This window comes from Magallana gigas, chromosome 3, assembly GCF_963853765.1.
Source record: "Magallana gigas chromosome 3, xbMagGiga1.1, whole genome shotgun sequence".
In the NCBI taxonomy this organism is placed as follows: Eukaryota; Metazoa; Mollusca; class Bivalvia; order Ostreida; family Ostreidae; genus Magallana; species Magallana gigas.
In genome coordinates this window covers 57,399,707-57,415,207 of record NC_088855.1, presented here as the reverse complement: position 1 = coordinate 57,415,207, position 15,501 = coordinate 57,399,707, and the positions used below count along the sequence as shown (strand labels likewise).

General features: G+C 36.0%; 2 protein-coding genes across 3 annotated transcripts; both read right to left on the bottom strand.

Moving 5' to 3' along the window:
• Positions 1 to 1,251: 1,251 nt before the first annotated feature.
• LOC105321502 (uncharacterized) lies at positions 1,252 to 4,293 on the bottom strand. Of its 2 annotated transcripts, none has more exons than XR_010712459.1 (5): positions 3,997 to 4,270; positions 2,718 to 2,818; positions 2,183 to 2,311; positions 1,683 to 1,766; positions 1,252 to 1,584 (listed from the first exon to the last, which is right to left on the bottom strand). XR_010712459.1 is itself a non-coding variant. In XM_011419782.4 (5 exons), exons 1-5 carry the CDS (start codon positions 4,121 to 4,123, stop codon positions 1,570 to 1,572), a joined length of 393 nt encoding a protein of 130 aa, XP_011418084.3. In that variant the 5' UTR covers positions 4,124 to 4,293; the 3' UTR covers positions 1,252 to 1,569. The 2 variants fall into 2 exon arrangements, 1 of the variants encoding a protein (XP_011418084.3); XM_011419782.4 differs by having other exon boundaries at positions 1,683 to 1,703; positions 3,997 to 4,293.
• On the bottom strand, positions 4,106 to 12,282 carry LOC105321501 (hypothetical protein). Its single transcript, XM_011419781.4, has 3 exons — positions 12,128 to 12,282; positions 8,155 to 10,543; positions 4,106 to 4,817 (listed from the first exon to the last, which is right to left on the bottom strand). The coding sequence occupies exon 2, from the start codon at positions 9,603 to 9,605 to the stop codon at positions 8,472 to 8,474; it is 1,134 nt and encodes a 377-aa protein (XP_011418083.3). The 5' UTR covers positions 9,606 to 10,543; positions 12,128 to 12,282; the 3' UTR covers positions 4,106 to 4,817; positions 8,155 to 8,471.
• Between the last annotated feature and the right edge of the window lie 3,219 nt (positions 12,283 to 15,501).

Below are 15,501 nucleotides of genomic sequence, written 5' to 3'. Positions count from 1 at the left end.
ATTTATGCAGCTGCTTCGCCAGTACAAAAATTTTCCCTAATCCCTCTATTCAGTGTGAACATTGTGCATTATTAAAAGCAATGTTTGAAGAAATAAATTTGCTTAATAATCAAAAATACCGACAGCAAATCCTAATTAGGCTGAAATTGCTTTTTAGGTGCAAAAAGGTCAAATTAAATTTGCCATAACTCAGAGGGATGAACACTGACCCTCATTATCTTTGTATTTTTTTAAAGTATGTTTTGTCTTCAGATTTCAATGATATACTTCTCAAGAAATTTTTAATACTAGAACATTGAGGAGTGGGATACCTTAGAGATAGTGTTCGACACCTGTGCGATTGGTCTCGACAACTCCAAGTTCATCATGCGATTCATCGCCGATGTGTCGGATCGCCTGGACATGCAACATAGCCAGTCGGAGGTTGGTACGGTGACTAACGACTGTGCCGCCAAGAATCTCGCTGACGTGACGTTCGGTTCCGGCCACGATCGGGAAAAACTGGAGCAGTCGTTGGTCGGAACCTCTCCCAGTTCCCCGTGGATGATGCGGAAGCTGCGCCTCAGCTTTGACCAACAGGAGCAGCGTAAGAAGGTGACGGTCGTGTTTCTGGGAGAGACACTGGACCGGGCCGAGTTCCGGAAGGTCCTACGAGAGACTGCATGGCCGGGCCAAATTTATGGGGATCCAGATACTGGTTGTGGGGTGGGGACACGTGTTGACTCCCGTCAGGCCAGCTTCCTGGAGACCCAGGCTATTCTTCCGACCAGAATAACAATGCACAACAGCAGTAAAAGTAGAGGAAGGTAGCTAGATCTAAGACCCAACACAGGACAAACAACACTTTGTCCGGGCTAGGAGGATCATTAAGGTACTGTGTACTCAAAATTAAGCAGTGTGTACGGGGTGTAAGAATTCAATTATCTATCTTATCATTTGGTTTTTTACACGTTGTAATTGAAAGATTTGCAAATGTACACGGGTACATGTACACAGGTACTCTTTTACCATTTTTTAAAAAATTTACTCATAAATTATGGAATATACCTTGCATCAAATTAACCAGTCCTGATGCTCCTCTATTTAAAGCTATGTACATGTATGCCATTAAAAATGGCGTGTACTAGAATAGCTTTAACGTCCGGAAAAGTTAATATAGTTGTCTTTTCAGTTTGAATATCACAATTATCTTTCATCGAGATTTAAAACGCAATATGTCTCTCGCTCTCTGTAAAAATATTAACCGCGAGATACACCTCTACCTCTCTTTTATTTGTATTATTTCATTTTTATATATTTCCTACAAAACACAGAAAGAGATCCATTTCCCGGATTTCTTTTTTTTTTTATTGTTTCAGTTTTGTTATAATTTCAACTTGAAATATAATTACTATAGTAAATGAATTTTCCAAAAATATTTTCACCTAAAAGAATTGATATTTAGAATTTTGAAAGGAAAATAGCTTGCAATGAAAAATGCCCCCCAAAAATGCATTTTATACTGCATTAAACACCAAGTTGGTCCATTATAAACAGTCAACGCTAAGATGTGGATCCTTGGCTTGTGGTCTAGGGAACAGTAGTCTAAAAAAATAAAACACAATTTAAGAATAAGACGAGGTAAATTAGAGAATTTAAACTAATTTAAAAACTCATGGTAATATTCGAAAAGGTATACCCACCGAATTTCTATCATCCACACTCTGTTAATAAAAAAAACATGAACAAATTAGTAAATTTGTTGCAATGTTTTGCAGAGATCAAATCTTTAATGAAATATTTTAATCACGAAATTTTAATCTAAAATTTTAAAACAATTTATTGTTAAGGGTCCTCCGTACCCTCAGGAAAAGTTTTGCATAAAAGTCCATTTTTTTATATTCCTCAAAGATAGGAATTAAGCATACATTTGAATTGAAAATGACAGAACAAAATGAATGATCTGGGGGAAAATCAACTTTTAAAATAGTTTAAAAAAACCAAAAGTTCTTGCGGTATCCGAACACGGGACTTCCAGTTTCGTAGACTAAATCTATACCCATTGCGCTACAGAGATGGACAACTGTAGTGACATATCCAGTTTCACAATGGGTTAAAATGGCCATGTTCTAACGTACTGTCCTAAAAAGTAAAAATATGGACAGTATTTTCTATATACAACGAGACGTGAAAAGTAACCCACCGACTTGTCGTCTGCCACTTTATCCGGCTTCTCCTCGATCTTTCCGGGAAGTGTTCGACTTTCGGGGGACACGGGCTTTACGGCCATTGTTGTATTCTTTATTTCGTTGGAAGGACTGATAGTTGTACTCTGCAAATAATACACAAAAAGATGTACTTCATTAAAATAATACACAAAAAGATGTACTTCATTAAAATAATACACAAAAAGATGTACTTCATTAAAATAATACACAAAAAGATGTACTTCATTAAAATAATACACAAAAAGATGTACTTCATTAAAATAATACACAAAAAGATGTACTTCATTAAAATAATACACAAAAAGATGTACTTCATTAAAATAATACACAAAAAGATGTACTTCATTAAAATAATACACAAAAAGATGTACTTCATTAAAAGATATACTAATGCAAAATTCAATGAATCCTTTACACCTGCCATGTAAAGCATTGTAGATACTAGTAGTGTTGATAATCAAAGAAAGATCAATCAAACAATAATCGATAAAGCAGCAATGATATACGGACCTCTGTATTGTTTTGATGTGGAGATCCTTTGAATATTGATACTGTTTTCTTGAAGAAAGAGTCGACAGTGTTAGAGAAAGATTTTGCCATTGACTTAATACCTGTAAAGAGAAAGAATATCTAGGATAGACTAATAACGTCTGTTGCATAATAATCTTTGTTTTATACTTCCTGAAAATTAAGAGTTTCACTTTTGATCGTGGGTCTATCACTCTGTCCCGAGGTTTTGCTTCCACCACTTTTTGCTTGATATTTTGATAATCATAAATACCTTTGTGCTCAAACCACAATCATCCACAAATATGAAAAATGTCCATATTATCTTGAAACGCCCCCTCTACCGCTTCAGGTTTCAATACACATCCAAAAATAGAAAGTCTACGGGGATTTTGCATTGCATCAGCCATTAATAAGCCCGGATGATAACGTTGAAAAATTGCACGAGGTATCCAGGGTACTTCCGAATGGAGAAAAGATGTAAACATTTCCCATTATAAATCTCCGTAAGAAATTTGTTTTCATTCCTGTGAACTTTTATGGGTGAAAAATGATAACTGTCAATGAAGATATCTTGGATATATTCCCTTTTATCGATTTCAAGTGTATTTTTATTAAAAATCATCAAAAAAGTGATGGAAGCAATAACTCGGGACAGACTATTTTTTATATTAAATAAATAAGAAAACAAGTAAAGTTCTTCACAATTTCAATCATCGATGTGACGTACAAGCGACTTCATATATAAAATCAAGATATTAGTTTTTGTTTTTTTATAAAAAAAAAAAAAATAAAAATCGTGTATACATAAGCAATGAGCGTCAAACATAACGAATGAGATACAAGTGACACGATGCATTGTTTACATTTCAGTGAACTTTTTAAACTGCTTTTTATTTAATGAATTCGATATCGCATACGTTTACAAACCGCGCGCTTCTTAAACTGCAGTTTCACTGAATATGATTTATTAAACGCACCTTTTTATTTTTTTATAGTGTTGCCGTTAACTTATGACTCACGTCTGTATGTAAGAATTTATTCTTAAACATTGTATCAGATTTATAATCATGTTATAAAATTCTATAACGTTGTATTATTTTCTATTTCTATTATTTTGTAAGCAGATAAAAATTAATACCGATCTCAGAATATCATAATTTTGTTCACGTCCAATGCTTGTCCGAGTCTTCACTGGCCATGCGAACAACCTTATTTTCATGATATTTCACCATACTTTTTGAACAGAAATCAAATGAAACAAAAAAAACCCCATATATACTTGGAAATCCCTTGGAAGTTGTGTTGGTTTTGCCATCTTCTTCAGCAAATCCCGTAGATATGAATATCACCAGAAGCAAACCAAAGAGAAACCATTTTTCACCTCGCAGTGGTGTGATCATATCCATCAATGATGTAAGGGGAGCGTGGAATTTCCAATTCACTGGCTGCAACTCAGCTCGATTTCTTCGTGTGTTTCCTACTTTTTAAACTCTGAGGTATTATTGGAAATACCTTTGCTGAAGAGATGCCTCTGTCGTATTCTTTTTTAAATTGTATTGTGCGTTACGTCATATTTGAAAATTAAACGTCACAATCCATTACGTTTATCCGCCGGTTATTAGGAAAAAGGCACGTGAGTGAGCCCAGGTTAGCAAAATCCAAAACGGACTTGTTGGAAGGTCATGCTCTTCTTTTCTTTGTGCGTGTCAACCTCATACAAATGTCGAATATATTGAAAATCTCTTCCAAAATATTATCCTTATTCTGAAAAATATCATAAATGATAAACTACAGAAATGAATACTCTAAGAAGACATTTTCAAGAGAATCTTTTTGTTTGTTTACAAGTTAAACTATGTATCCGTAAGTGGGTTCAATTATTGATCCAGGGATCATGTTCTTTTTACAGATTTTACTCTTGATCATGCATGTTAAGATGTTCACTCTGTTATATCACTGAGTATAGTAAGGTAGGATTTTGGGAGATTTTCCTAAAAGGTCAGCTGTAGCAACTTTCCTTGGGCGCCATTTTGACCCCAAAAACACCGTCATATGCACAGTTTGAAATATCTCCTCTTTCAAGTAGTCGAGTTTATTTTGCTGAAATGAATACAGAAAGAAAGAAAAAAAGCTATATCAAGAAATAATTTAAAAACATTGCTCGATCATGTGATTTGAAAACTGACGATATTCAATTTGTCTGTAATCCAATGCGACAAGTCACTTGAAAGCTCGAATCTGAACACATATGTTGGCTATAAACGTAGTACCATATATTATGAAAACAAAGTTATTAGAATCTCATAACTCTGTTAATTGGACGTCGTCCGTGTTCACCTGATGAAACCTATACACGTGAGCCCGTAATCTATCTATATATGATTTCAAAGTTAGTCGTAATTTGAAGTTCGTAAATATATGCATATAAAAATGTTGTCCGTAGATCGCTAGTCTGAGAATGCGTACCACCGACAGAGAGACGGACAGTTCGCTCTCGCGGGCTGACGCAGCCATTTGTAGGACCCTGAGGAGGGTGTCGGTCGCCTCTATAGAGAGGGTGATGCTCGATATGAAGATCGTGTTCGATTCCAGCACGGTATATTTGGTATGTCGAGCACCCAGAATCCGCCGCCTCTTATGGTGCTTCCATAGCTTCATGGCTAAAAATGTAATCATTATACCGAGAATGAGGCAACATATAAACCTATTCACCAGGAGTATCCATTGTTGTATTAATTCGTATTCGTTAGAGAACACACAGTCATCGTCCATAATTGATATCATACGGGGAATGTTTAAAATCAAGCAAAATATCGATATAACTACAATGTATCTGAGAAATCTGAGCTGTTTACCCCAGAAATTTTTGTTCGTGGGCTGTAGCATGATGAGGGTCCTATGACCCGCCAGTAAAACAGACAACCACAGGAAAATTGTATTGAAAATTCCAGGTAGAAGAATAAGACAGGTGTAAACCAAGTCTGGGTCGGGATCTCTGTCGGAATTCAGGTATAGGATCCAAACGGGAGACTGCACCAAACCGTACAAAACAGCAGACGACATCAGAGCGGAGTGAATCGTTCGACTGACGTTTCTGTCATCTGGAGTGATGTTGAAAACCAAGATGGCTGCCCCGTTTTGTAGCATCATCACTATGAAGAGAAACAAGCCCATGGCTATGTATACAGTGTCCAGTTGAACGGAAGATGGTACCTCACACGTGTAGGACATATTGTGGATGTCACAATTATTGTAAACACGTCCATTATGTTCAAACTTCATTCTGAGTGTATAAACTCAATCCGAGAGAAAAAGCAAAATCAATCGTGTTCAAGACCAGTATATTGATCTAACTTAACCGTGAACGGGTGGTGGAGCAGGATATATCTCTGCGCTTCAAGTTCACATTAACCTAGAGTACACAGTGTAGGAACGGAAGTGTACAGTTTTGAGTAGAGCTGTTCGTCGAAGCGAGTAAGCAAATTGAACGCGTACAGTCGAAGACAGTGTTTGTGTAATTTTAATCAAATTAATTGATCAACGGATATAAATAGCTTCTGGAACACTTACAGTAATAAACTGGCACAAGTACAAAAGTTGTACATATTCTTTATGCAATATGATTTTCAAGTGAACATTTTGATAATCAATATCAAGGGTCACACTTCAAGTTTTAAATCATTATTATGAACAAATACAATCATTATCACTGAAATGAGGATATGTAAAGGTAGATATATATCTCAAGAGAAAATCTGACCTTGCCTCTGATCGATGCTATTACAAATAAGAGTAAAAAACCACCAGAATATCACGAGATGTGATTATTTCATACTGTACGCGTGGCGCAAAAGTATTCTACTTTCACTGTACGGGTAGTTCATTTAAAAGCATTGTGAAGAATCAGATCGAGGTTACATCAGAAATTATATGTGGACCACAAGGGCCAAGCCCGTTTTGACATTATTTTCAATGCTTCAATTTTTTGTTGAGTTTTTGTACTGTTCTGAACCAATAAGATTTTTCCGAAAGAGAAATTTTATTATGATGGAAATGACGAGTATTATCCTAGTTTACTACTGTATAAATCTACAATAAAAATACTGTATGCAGACTCGTTCCTACACTGTGGAGTAGTGAATCAACAAATGTAGGTGTAGTAACTATTAAAGGATTCTTGTTAATAATTGGGCCAAGGTGTTTAACGTTATGACCTTTAATTCGTCATAAAATATGCACTCCGAGTACCCGGTCTTTTGATGAAATGTGTATATTTATGATCAGATTTCTTTTTTTTTTTTTGTGTATGTATTTTGACGACATTAAACATTTGTTGATTGATTTTACTTAATATTACAAAATGTGTAAAATGAGAATTCTGTCGTGTTTCCGTCGTCCTGACAGAATACACGTGCTGACATACAAGTAGGTTAAATTTATTATTTATGGAAATATCAAAATTAACGTAGATTTAGACCTCTAAAAATGTGTTCTCTTCCTTGACTGTGATGCCTTAGCTGACCAGGACAATCGTAATATATTTGGGTATAATTTTTTCTTATAATCAAATCTTACATATACAGGAAAAGATGTCTACAGGAAAACTTATCAATCCATGAACCGCTGATTTATCTCAAAACCCATATAACTACACTTAAATACACTGCAACAAAACAAGGCAAATATAATAATTTCTTAAACCAATGGACTGACTGGCTTTTTCTCATGTACATGTAGATCCTGACCATGACATATTTACATATTGCACAATCTATGTATACCTTGTCTGAATACAACAACTAGGCAGTAAATATTTTGATTATGCCTATGTATTAGTTAAATATTCCTGACATGATACATGCATCCTCACGCCTCCCCCATTCTCTCCCCCACTCTCCATTTCCTACTTTGCCTCATTTTCTCTCCCTTAAAATTGTTGAAAGTGATCTTGTCAACAGATTTGTTAATTGTGCTAAATATGCTTACATATACATACACACACACACACACACACGATCTTGCTCATCATCATCGTCGATTTATCACCCTCCCCCCTCCTCCACCAACCGACACAAACATCCATTTATATGGACACGCCCCCCCCCTTTCAATGGAAATCCCCACACTGGATTCTGATGACCTTTGTTCAAAGAAATGAAAGAACAAACTGTGCGACAATAACTGTGAGACTGAGTAATTAGTAATAACCGCAAGGCTCTTGGATTTATTATGTACAGAAAGGAGGTTCTGTAAGTATATATAAATATGCATACAATTTATAAACAGTAATTCATTACGGTTTATCTATACCTTTAAAATCATAATCTTAGTTTACTTTATTTAGACACTAAGAAAAGTTATTTTATATAAGTTAATACAAAAAAGGTATCGGGTTTTATAAATTACAATAAAAATGGTCTGATTAGACAACCCTAACCAGTGCTATCAAATTAGGCCCGCTTTGGGATAAACCAATTGCTGACGGTCAACAATAGTCAACAGCAATAGTTTATATCCAGTAGTTAATATAACAGTCTACGGCAATGGCCTGAAACCTGTATCTAAATACTGAAAAATTAACCAACATTTTATCCCTACAATCCTTGCATTGTTTTATTACTGGAAACTAGCTTACAAACGAGCAGGATTAAAAGTTAAAACAAAGTTATAATAAAATACACGGATTTTATTCTTTTAACATGTGTGTGTGTGTGTCTATATATATAAATATATGCTTTTCCAGGGTTTAAAAGGTCAGAACTCCCTCTCTAGAACACCGGATGCACTAGATTCCTGATTCATTGAGACGACGGACCGGACGCCGCCGGCCGTACTCGATTCAGGCGCCACCGAGATCCCCGACTGCCGGTCCTTCTTCTGCTTCTTCCGGACGGTGAAATATCTGGACGATCGCGTGAAGCTTGAGAAGGTTTCCTTCCTCCATTTGTGTACGAACTTGCGTTCTTTGGTCCCTAGAATGGTGTGGTAGAAAAAGTACCACGTGTAGGTCAGCAGCAAGATGGCGTCCGTAATAAGATGCCGGTAAATGTTTCTTATGGAAGTCGCTTTTGTTTTGGTGTCAACATTGTCCAGATTAAGGATAATTATATACAGCGTTTCAGTAAACAATGTCGTGGAGGCGATGAATATTACGACAGAATCGTTAAGAAAGGACTCGCAGGCGGTCACGCTCCGAAGTTGAATTCGCTGTCTGTAATTCCTAATCACCACTACTGTTAACAATACTGTAACCGGAAGTAAAATCACACAGGGGAAAACTCTTCCAGCACCAAACCGCAACCAATACTGAACTACCGCGAGACTGTGCTTAAAAAATGCAAAACTAAATTCACTTCCAAAACAATATTCTCGTTTTTCAAGTTGAACATTCTTGATCTCAATTAATCCGAGGATTTCGATGACAACAGCGATGGCATAGACGGAGAAAGTAGCTAATCTTAACCACCGGGACTTGTACCACGTGTTGCTCCAGATCGGGAACTGGTAACACAGCAGTCGCTGTACGGACAATATCACCACTTGTAGAACGGACGCCAGGTGAACAATGTTAAACAGCTGCTCAAAGACCAAGACGAACGTACAGGGCAAGTCAGTGACGTTGAGGACGTTGGCTGTGAGGATGAGGGCCGCCGCTGCCGTGTTACACACGCTGATCTGGGTGTACTGGAGCGCCGTGACGCTCCCTCCCTCCGTCAACGAAATCTGGGCACGCTCGGCTTTCACCACGATAACAGTGTTCAGAAAAGTCCACAGAAACAGGCCAGACAAACCCACCAGGTACGAGTTCGGTAACCGGAAGTCCTCTCTCATTAAGGTGTTTAACAACTCTTGTTCAGGCTCGTGGGAGGAATTGCTATGGTTGGTCATCTCTACGATGCACACAGTCAATTATGATGCGAAAGAATGTCAGAAGCTGGCTGATTTTACCCCAGGAGGAAGGAACAACAAGTTCCGGCTTCAATACATTTAATAAAGCATCTTTTATTGGGACCTTTCTCAACAAGTGTATATATGCAAAATAACTTAACTACATGTACACCACTTCCTTTTTGACACAATGGGTCATTGATAAGGAAAAAGCGCCTCTCTGATAATTTATAATGAAATATGTCCTCAATTTGTTATTCAACTATAAAAATGTATCTGTAACCAAAGCAACCTCTTAACATTGTAAAGTGAATACAAACACTAATATTTTGAATGTTTTATTTTGATAAGAAAAATGTGTAACGCTACAACCTTCTTTGTAAACGGGAATAATGACGTATTTGGTAAAAGTAAATTATGCTGTAGTAAGATTACATATAAAAAATACAAAAACCAAAATAAAACAAAAACACAAGAAAGTACAAAAACAAACTGAAACAACGCTGGACAAGTAGACTGTAAACAAAACCAGTTTCCCTCAGACACACAATATTGCACATTAAATGTTTAGCTTGTTTCATCTTAGTTCTGAGTAAACTAAATAAAAATTTCAAGCATAAAGTGAAAATCTTCATGTGTTCTTTTCTCCCTCTACAATATCAGAGTCCTGTTTTCTCATCATACAATGCAACAACAGTTCAGTTAGTCTGACCCTCACTACAAACATTCCGCTTCGTTAGTCAATGTGACCCGCGTCCTTGAGAGTTACTCTCCGTGACAGGAAGTAAACCGCCATCACGCTCCCGAAGGCCAGTAGCAGGAAGGTGATGTAGAAGCTCTCCTCGTCGAAGATGTCGGTGAAAGAGGGGAGGTGGGGGGACAGGCGTGTCACGATGTGCTTGGCTGGACTGTTCTTGGGTAGCATCCTGAGGGTCAGACTACAAACAGATCACATTACAAGTCAAAAACAATTATACAACAATTATGTCAAAGAGTGATTATGTTGTCATTGATTACCATCATGCATAGATCTAGAAAATTTTTCAGGGGGTGGGTTATGGTTATTTGAGTTTGCTAGGGAGGTATGAGGCATATATATTTTTGGTAATTCTATAATGTTAAGAAATTTGATTTTGCAGGGGCTGGGGGGGGGGGGGGGGTCTACACCACACATGACCATGAATCACTTCAAAAAAGTTTGGGGCAGGGAAAGCAACAATAAATACTTGTACATGCATGATTTAATACATGGTTCACATTAATAACATACACCCTTATGCATTTCTGCTGAATTTCATAATAAAACATTCTACTTTCTTTAATAAAGTTTAAACCCATTCTTTGGATAATTTTTTATTTTATTGATTGCTTTTTTTAACTTCAATCAGTAAAATTAGCATACTTTTCAAAATATGAAATAAATAACATCCACACTGTTAAATGTGATCTTTTAGATCATGTGATATGATATAAGATAGTATTATAGTATGAAAAGGTGGTACATGTAAATATCAAGACCATGAAAATGGTTTTCGACTTGCCCAGATGATATGAATTGAAAGTACAGAGTTGGAGGAATGAGGCCATTTCGTACTTTGAATAAAATCGATCTTTTTGAAGACATAAACACTTTGTTAATACGCGACTTCTGGGGTGCATTTCATCTCAGCCTTTTTTTATAACTTGTGCGGAAAAAATCGATACATATAGATTTTTTTAAACGAATGTTTGATCAGAGTAATTGCCAGGGTAGTAAAGATGATGCGCTTTTTCTCCAGAAAAACATAATTCGAGTTGAACGAAAAATGAGTCCCATTTGGTAGATAAAATAGGTATACCATTTAGGCATTTAAAGTGTGGCAGAATCATTATATATAATATGAAGTTATCTCCCTTGCAATTGCTTTAAATCCTATTGATTATACTCAGATTGTATATCAGAAATTCCATTACAGTAATATGTCTATTTTATACAATTGATATATTTTTATACAATTGTTACAGGGTCAAAATTCATGATTAAATTAATTGATTATTTGACACATAAAGCCAAGTCAGCTCAACAGACTTGTGTTATTATCTTGGTTATTTATCCCATGCAAGGACTGAACATTACAAAATGGTGCCCACGTTGGGGCCTGGGTATTCTCTGGCGGGTGAGAGAGATTGCCTTTAGTACTAGAGTGGTGGCACTCCAGGAGAGTCGGGACGCCTCTTTCTTTGGTGGCCGTGGGGGACAATGTGGTAGAGTCAGGTATATGGCATTCCTACTATAGCTCTGGCTACTGGGTTAACCCTTTAGCTCGATCGGTAGTGTGCTAGTCTGGCGTGCCAGAGGACCCGTGATCATACCCCAGCAGAGGCAAAAAGTGTCTCTGTTACATAACCACCAAATGGGACTCAAACCATAATAATATTCATATTGGCAAAACCGCCATCAAATAATTTGATGAACCTAAAAATGGATTGATTTGTTAAAAAAAACACATTTAGATGGGGCTTTAAAAGAATTCCAAACTTACCTGTCCACTAATAAATTATTGTATTCTTAAATCCCCTAAATTCATCGAACAATCTCCTTCGACCCTCGTCTTCAAGTTTGATGATGGATTTTTCTCGTATTAAATTACCGGATGTTTCATCTTACAAACAATGACTGAAAAGAATTACGATGGCAAAATAAATTCCGGAATACCTGTTGCTTCTCAGAGAAAAAAACAAGAAATCATATTTACGCAGCGTCAAATGGACCGCAAAAAATATAATTGTTGTATGAATCATTGGTTGTTTACATAAAAACACACCACAAAGAAGAAAATAAGAGTTGGTTGAACTAATTTTTATGGTTAATTTTAATATACTTTCAGCAACTTGTTTTGAAGTTTAACATTTTACTCAGTATTATCATAAAGAATCGATTTCGTTACTGTAAGCATTTCTAACGGAAATTTACTTTTAATTCATAAAAATAAGCATAGTATTATTTCTATTAAAAAAGAACTATCCCGCAGAAACGCAGTAACAATATTCAAATGTGTATCAAATAACCAGGGGATCTATTCACAAAAAATCGTACGTTTAATCGTAGACGTAAGTTTGACGTAAGATTTTTTCGAAAGATTTTGCTTATTCACAAAATATCGTACGTGTGACGTTACGTCAAAAAACAGTCGTAAGTTTACGTCTACTATTGGGTTGACGTAAGTCTATATTTAATATGTTTATAGTTGAGTTATGGCAGTTCTACCTTCTTTTTGTCATAAGCAAAATTAAGAGAAGAAACTCCTATTTGATAACGCGCTATGGTTTGCCATGAAAAAACAGTGCCGGAGATCCTTTTGTATACCGTATTGCAAAATATGTTAATGGTAGTTAAAATTTATATTTCTTAATCTTATTTGAAGCTCAATTATAATCATTCAAGTATATAATCCAAAATCACCATTAAAAACCTAACACATATTGGAAAAGATATATGTTACGCGACAGCAATGCCGGTGTAACGACGAAAAGTGACCCCCATAGAATATTGACGGGGGTCATTTTTCTAAGTAGAAAAATGACCCACTTCGTTCTAGAATACTTGGATTACATCATAGGAATTATGGCCTGTGGGTCATTATTCTCCGTAAGAGTTGTAGAAAAATGGTGTTGGTGCTGGGCCGGGGGGGGGGGGGGGGGGGGGGGGGGAGGGATTGCCTGTTTGATACTAAATTGTTCGAAAAACCAGCTTGAGTACGCTTTTCCGATCACCTGTTATTGCTTATCATCGTTATCTTAGTCTGTTATTTAATTTTTCAAATTAAAAATGAAAGATATAGTCACGTTTAGTTAATTAAAGTACATTGATTAAAAAATGTTTCCCTCACATTAAATCAAGGCAACAGAAGAAAAAGACGTACCTTAGAGAAATAGATAGTTAAAACAGGTGCAAATCTAGGAGAAAAAAAATTAAAAGGTTAGGGGAGTTGGGGGGGGGGGGAAGGAATGACATATGTTTACATTGTCAAACCATGACTGAAAAGGTATAATATCAATCTGAATGAATAAAAAACACGCCCTTATTGTATGCATAAAAAAACCAGAAAGGTAAAAATGGGTGGGTGAGGGGGATCCGAGGGATAATTATATTTGCCAAAGGGGGGGGGGGGGGGGCTCTATGCCTATTATCGGTCAATTTGATAAGTGAATTTAAAACGTTTGAATTCCCCCACTCCTTAAATCCACGATTGCATGCATCATCCCATTTTGATTTTTCTAAGAACAATTATTTTTTTGTTACAACAGGTTTACTAAGAAGAATATATGTTAGACAAATACAATGCTTGATATAATATAATAATACAGTCAATATAAACGTCACAAATTCCAAAACTTCGAATTTAGAATTGAACAAAAGAAACAAAATATATCAAATAATTGGTACATATTTCAGGGACGTATATACGTCTCTGAAATAACGGACTACCTTCCGGCGGCCCTTAAAAATTAGCCGTAAAGGCGTTGGGGAAGGTGAAATTTTATATGTTGTGGAAACAAACGTGTTTTTATATTTTTCCCCATTTAATTTCTTAAAAAGAACTGTGATAAATGGGGTCAATGCAAGATTTTGCTGATCTTATTAGCTTAGGCCGCCGTAAAAGTTCTACCATTTTTATCTCTTGTACGAAAGTAAATACATGTACCAAGTTTACACATTGTTATTATAAACACCATTGTTTTACTTTTGGGGGACGTCTCCAATTGCCTTATGGAAAATGAAGATACTGTAGTGCAAACGCATTTTATTATTGTATGTGAATTGTTATGCATGACCTCTGAACCTGGTCCACACACAGGGGCCAAGCTCGTACTAACAATTATTTCAATGTAACCATATCATTTATGGTTTCGAACCGATTCTGCCGTCTACCATGATTGATACTTCACCCTGTTTTCCTTATATATTGTGTCTATTGTCTGTTGTCTGTCACATATTGTCAAGTAAGACACCAGATATTTTAACTACATGTTAAGTAGTTTCTCGGCTACACAACAATACCGTTTTGTCTCAAAAGAACGACCTGGTCAGCTTTCAGCTTGTTTGTCTTTTTTTTTTATGTATTTCATACAATTTTTATCTACGTATATACTTATTGCATGACGTTATAACTTCAACCACTGTTAAGACTACATGTAGAATATGATGATAGTACTGCAATCAACGGATTTACTCTCCCCGTCAAGCAAAATAATCCTTCGGATCCGTGCTTAATCCTTTTGTTAACTCAACCCGAGAAACAAAATATATTTAAACCACCCCTCACCTCCAACAAAAAAAAACTACCAAACACAAAAAAAACAAAAAAAACCATCAAAATTATTGACTTGACACAAAATACTGAATTTAGTTCTGTTTCCAAATATGTTTTTTTAACACCGATGAAAAATTAAGTTTTTTTGCTTTCCTAGAAAATTATATGACAATAAGATATACACGCAGTTTGGGTTTATCTGTATCATTTTAAACAATGAATTTCATCAAGTAGAAATCCTACAACAAAAATGCTGAATTTCAGGATAATTCGCTTTCTCTTTCGTGGCAAGGAAAATACATACAAAAAAGAATGAATTATTATGGCATTGAATGATTTATTTTTGACGTCCTCGTGTCAATAACTGCTGTCAGGTGAGCAGAAAAATTGAATAACGCGCGTTAGCCCGTTATATTTATATTCCCTTAGTGATGAAGTCAATTATTTACTAAAATAAATCGATATAAATTGTAGATCACGGAGGGAGTAATTTAGTAAGAAATGTAGATGTTATTGTCATTTATATACGATTTGAGACGAAATCGTTGCGGGAGTGAATCACTCCCGCACTTGCACCATTACGGAGATCCATTTGGACTTGT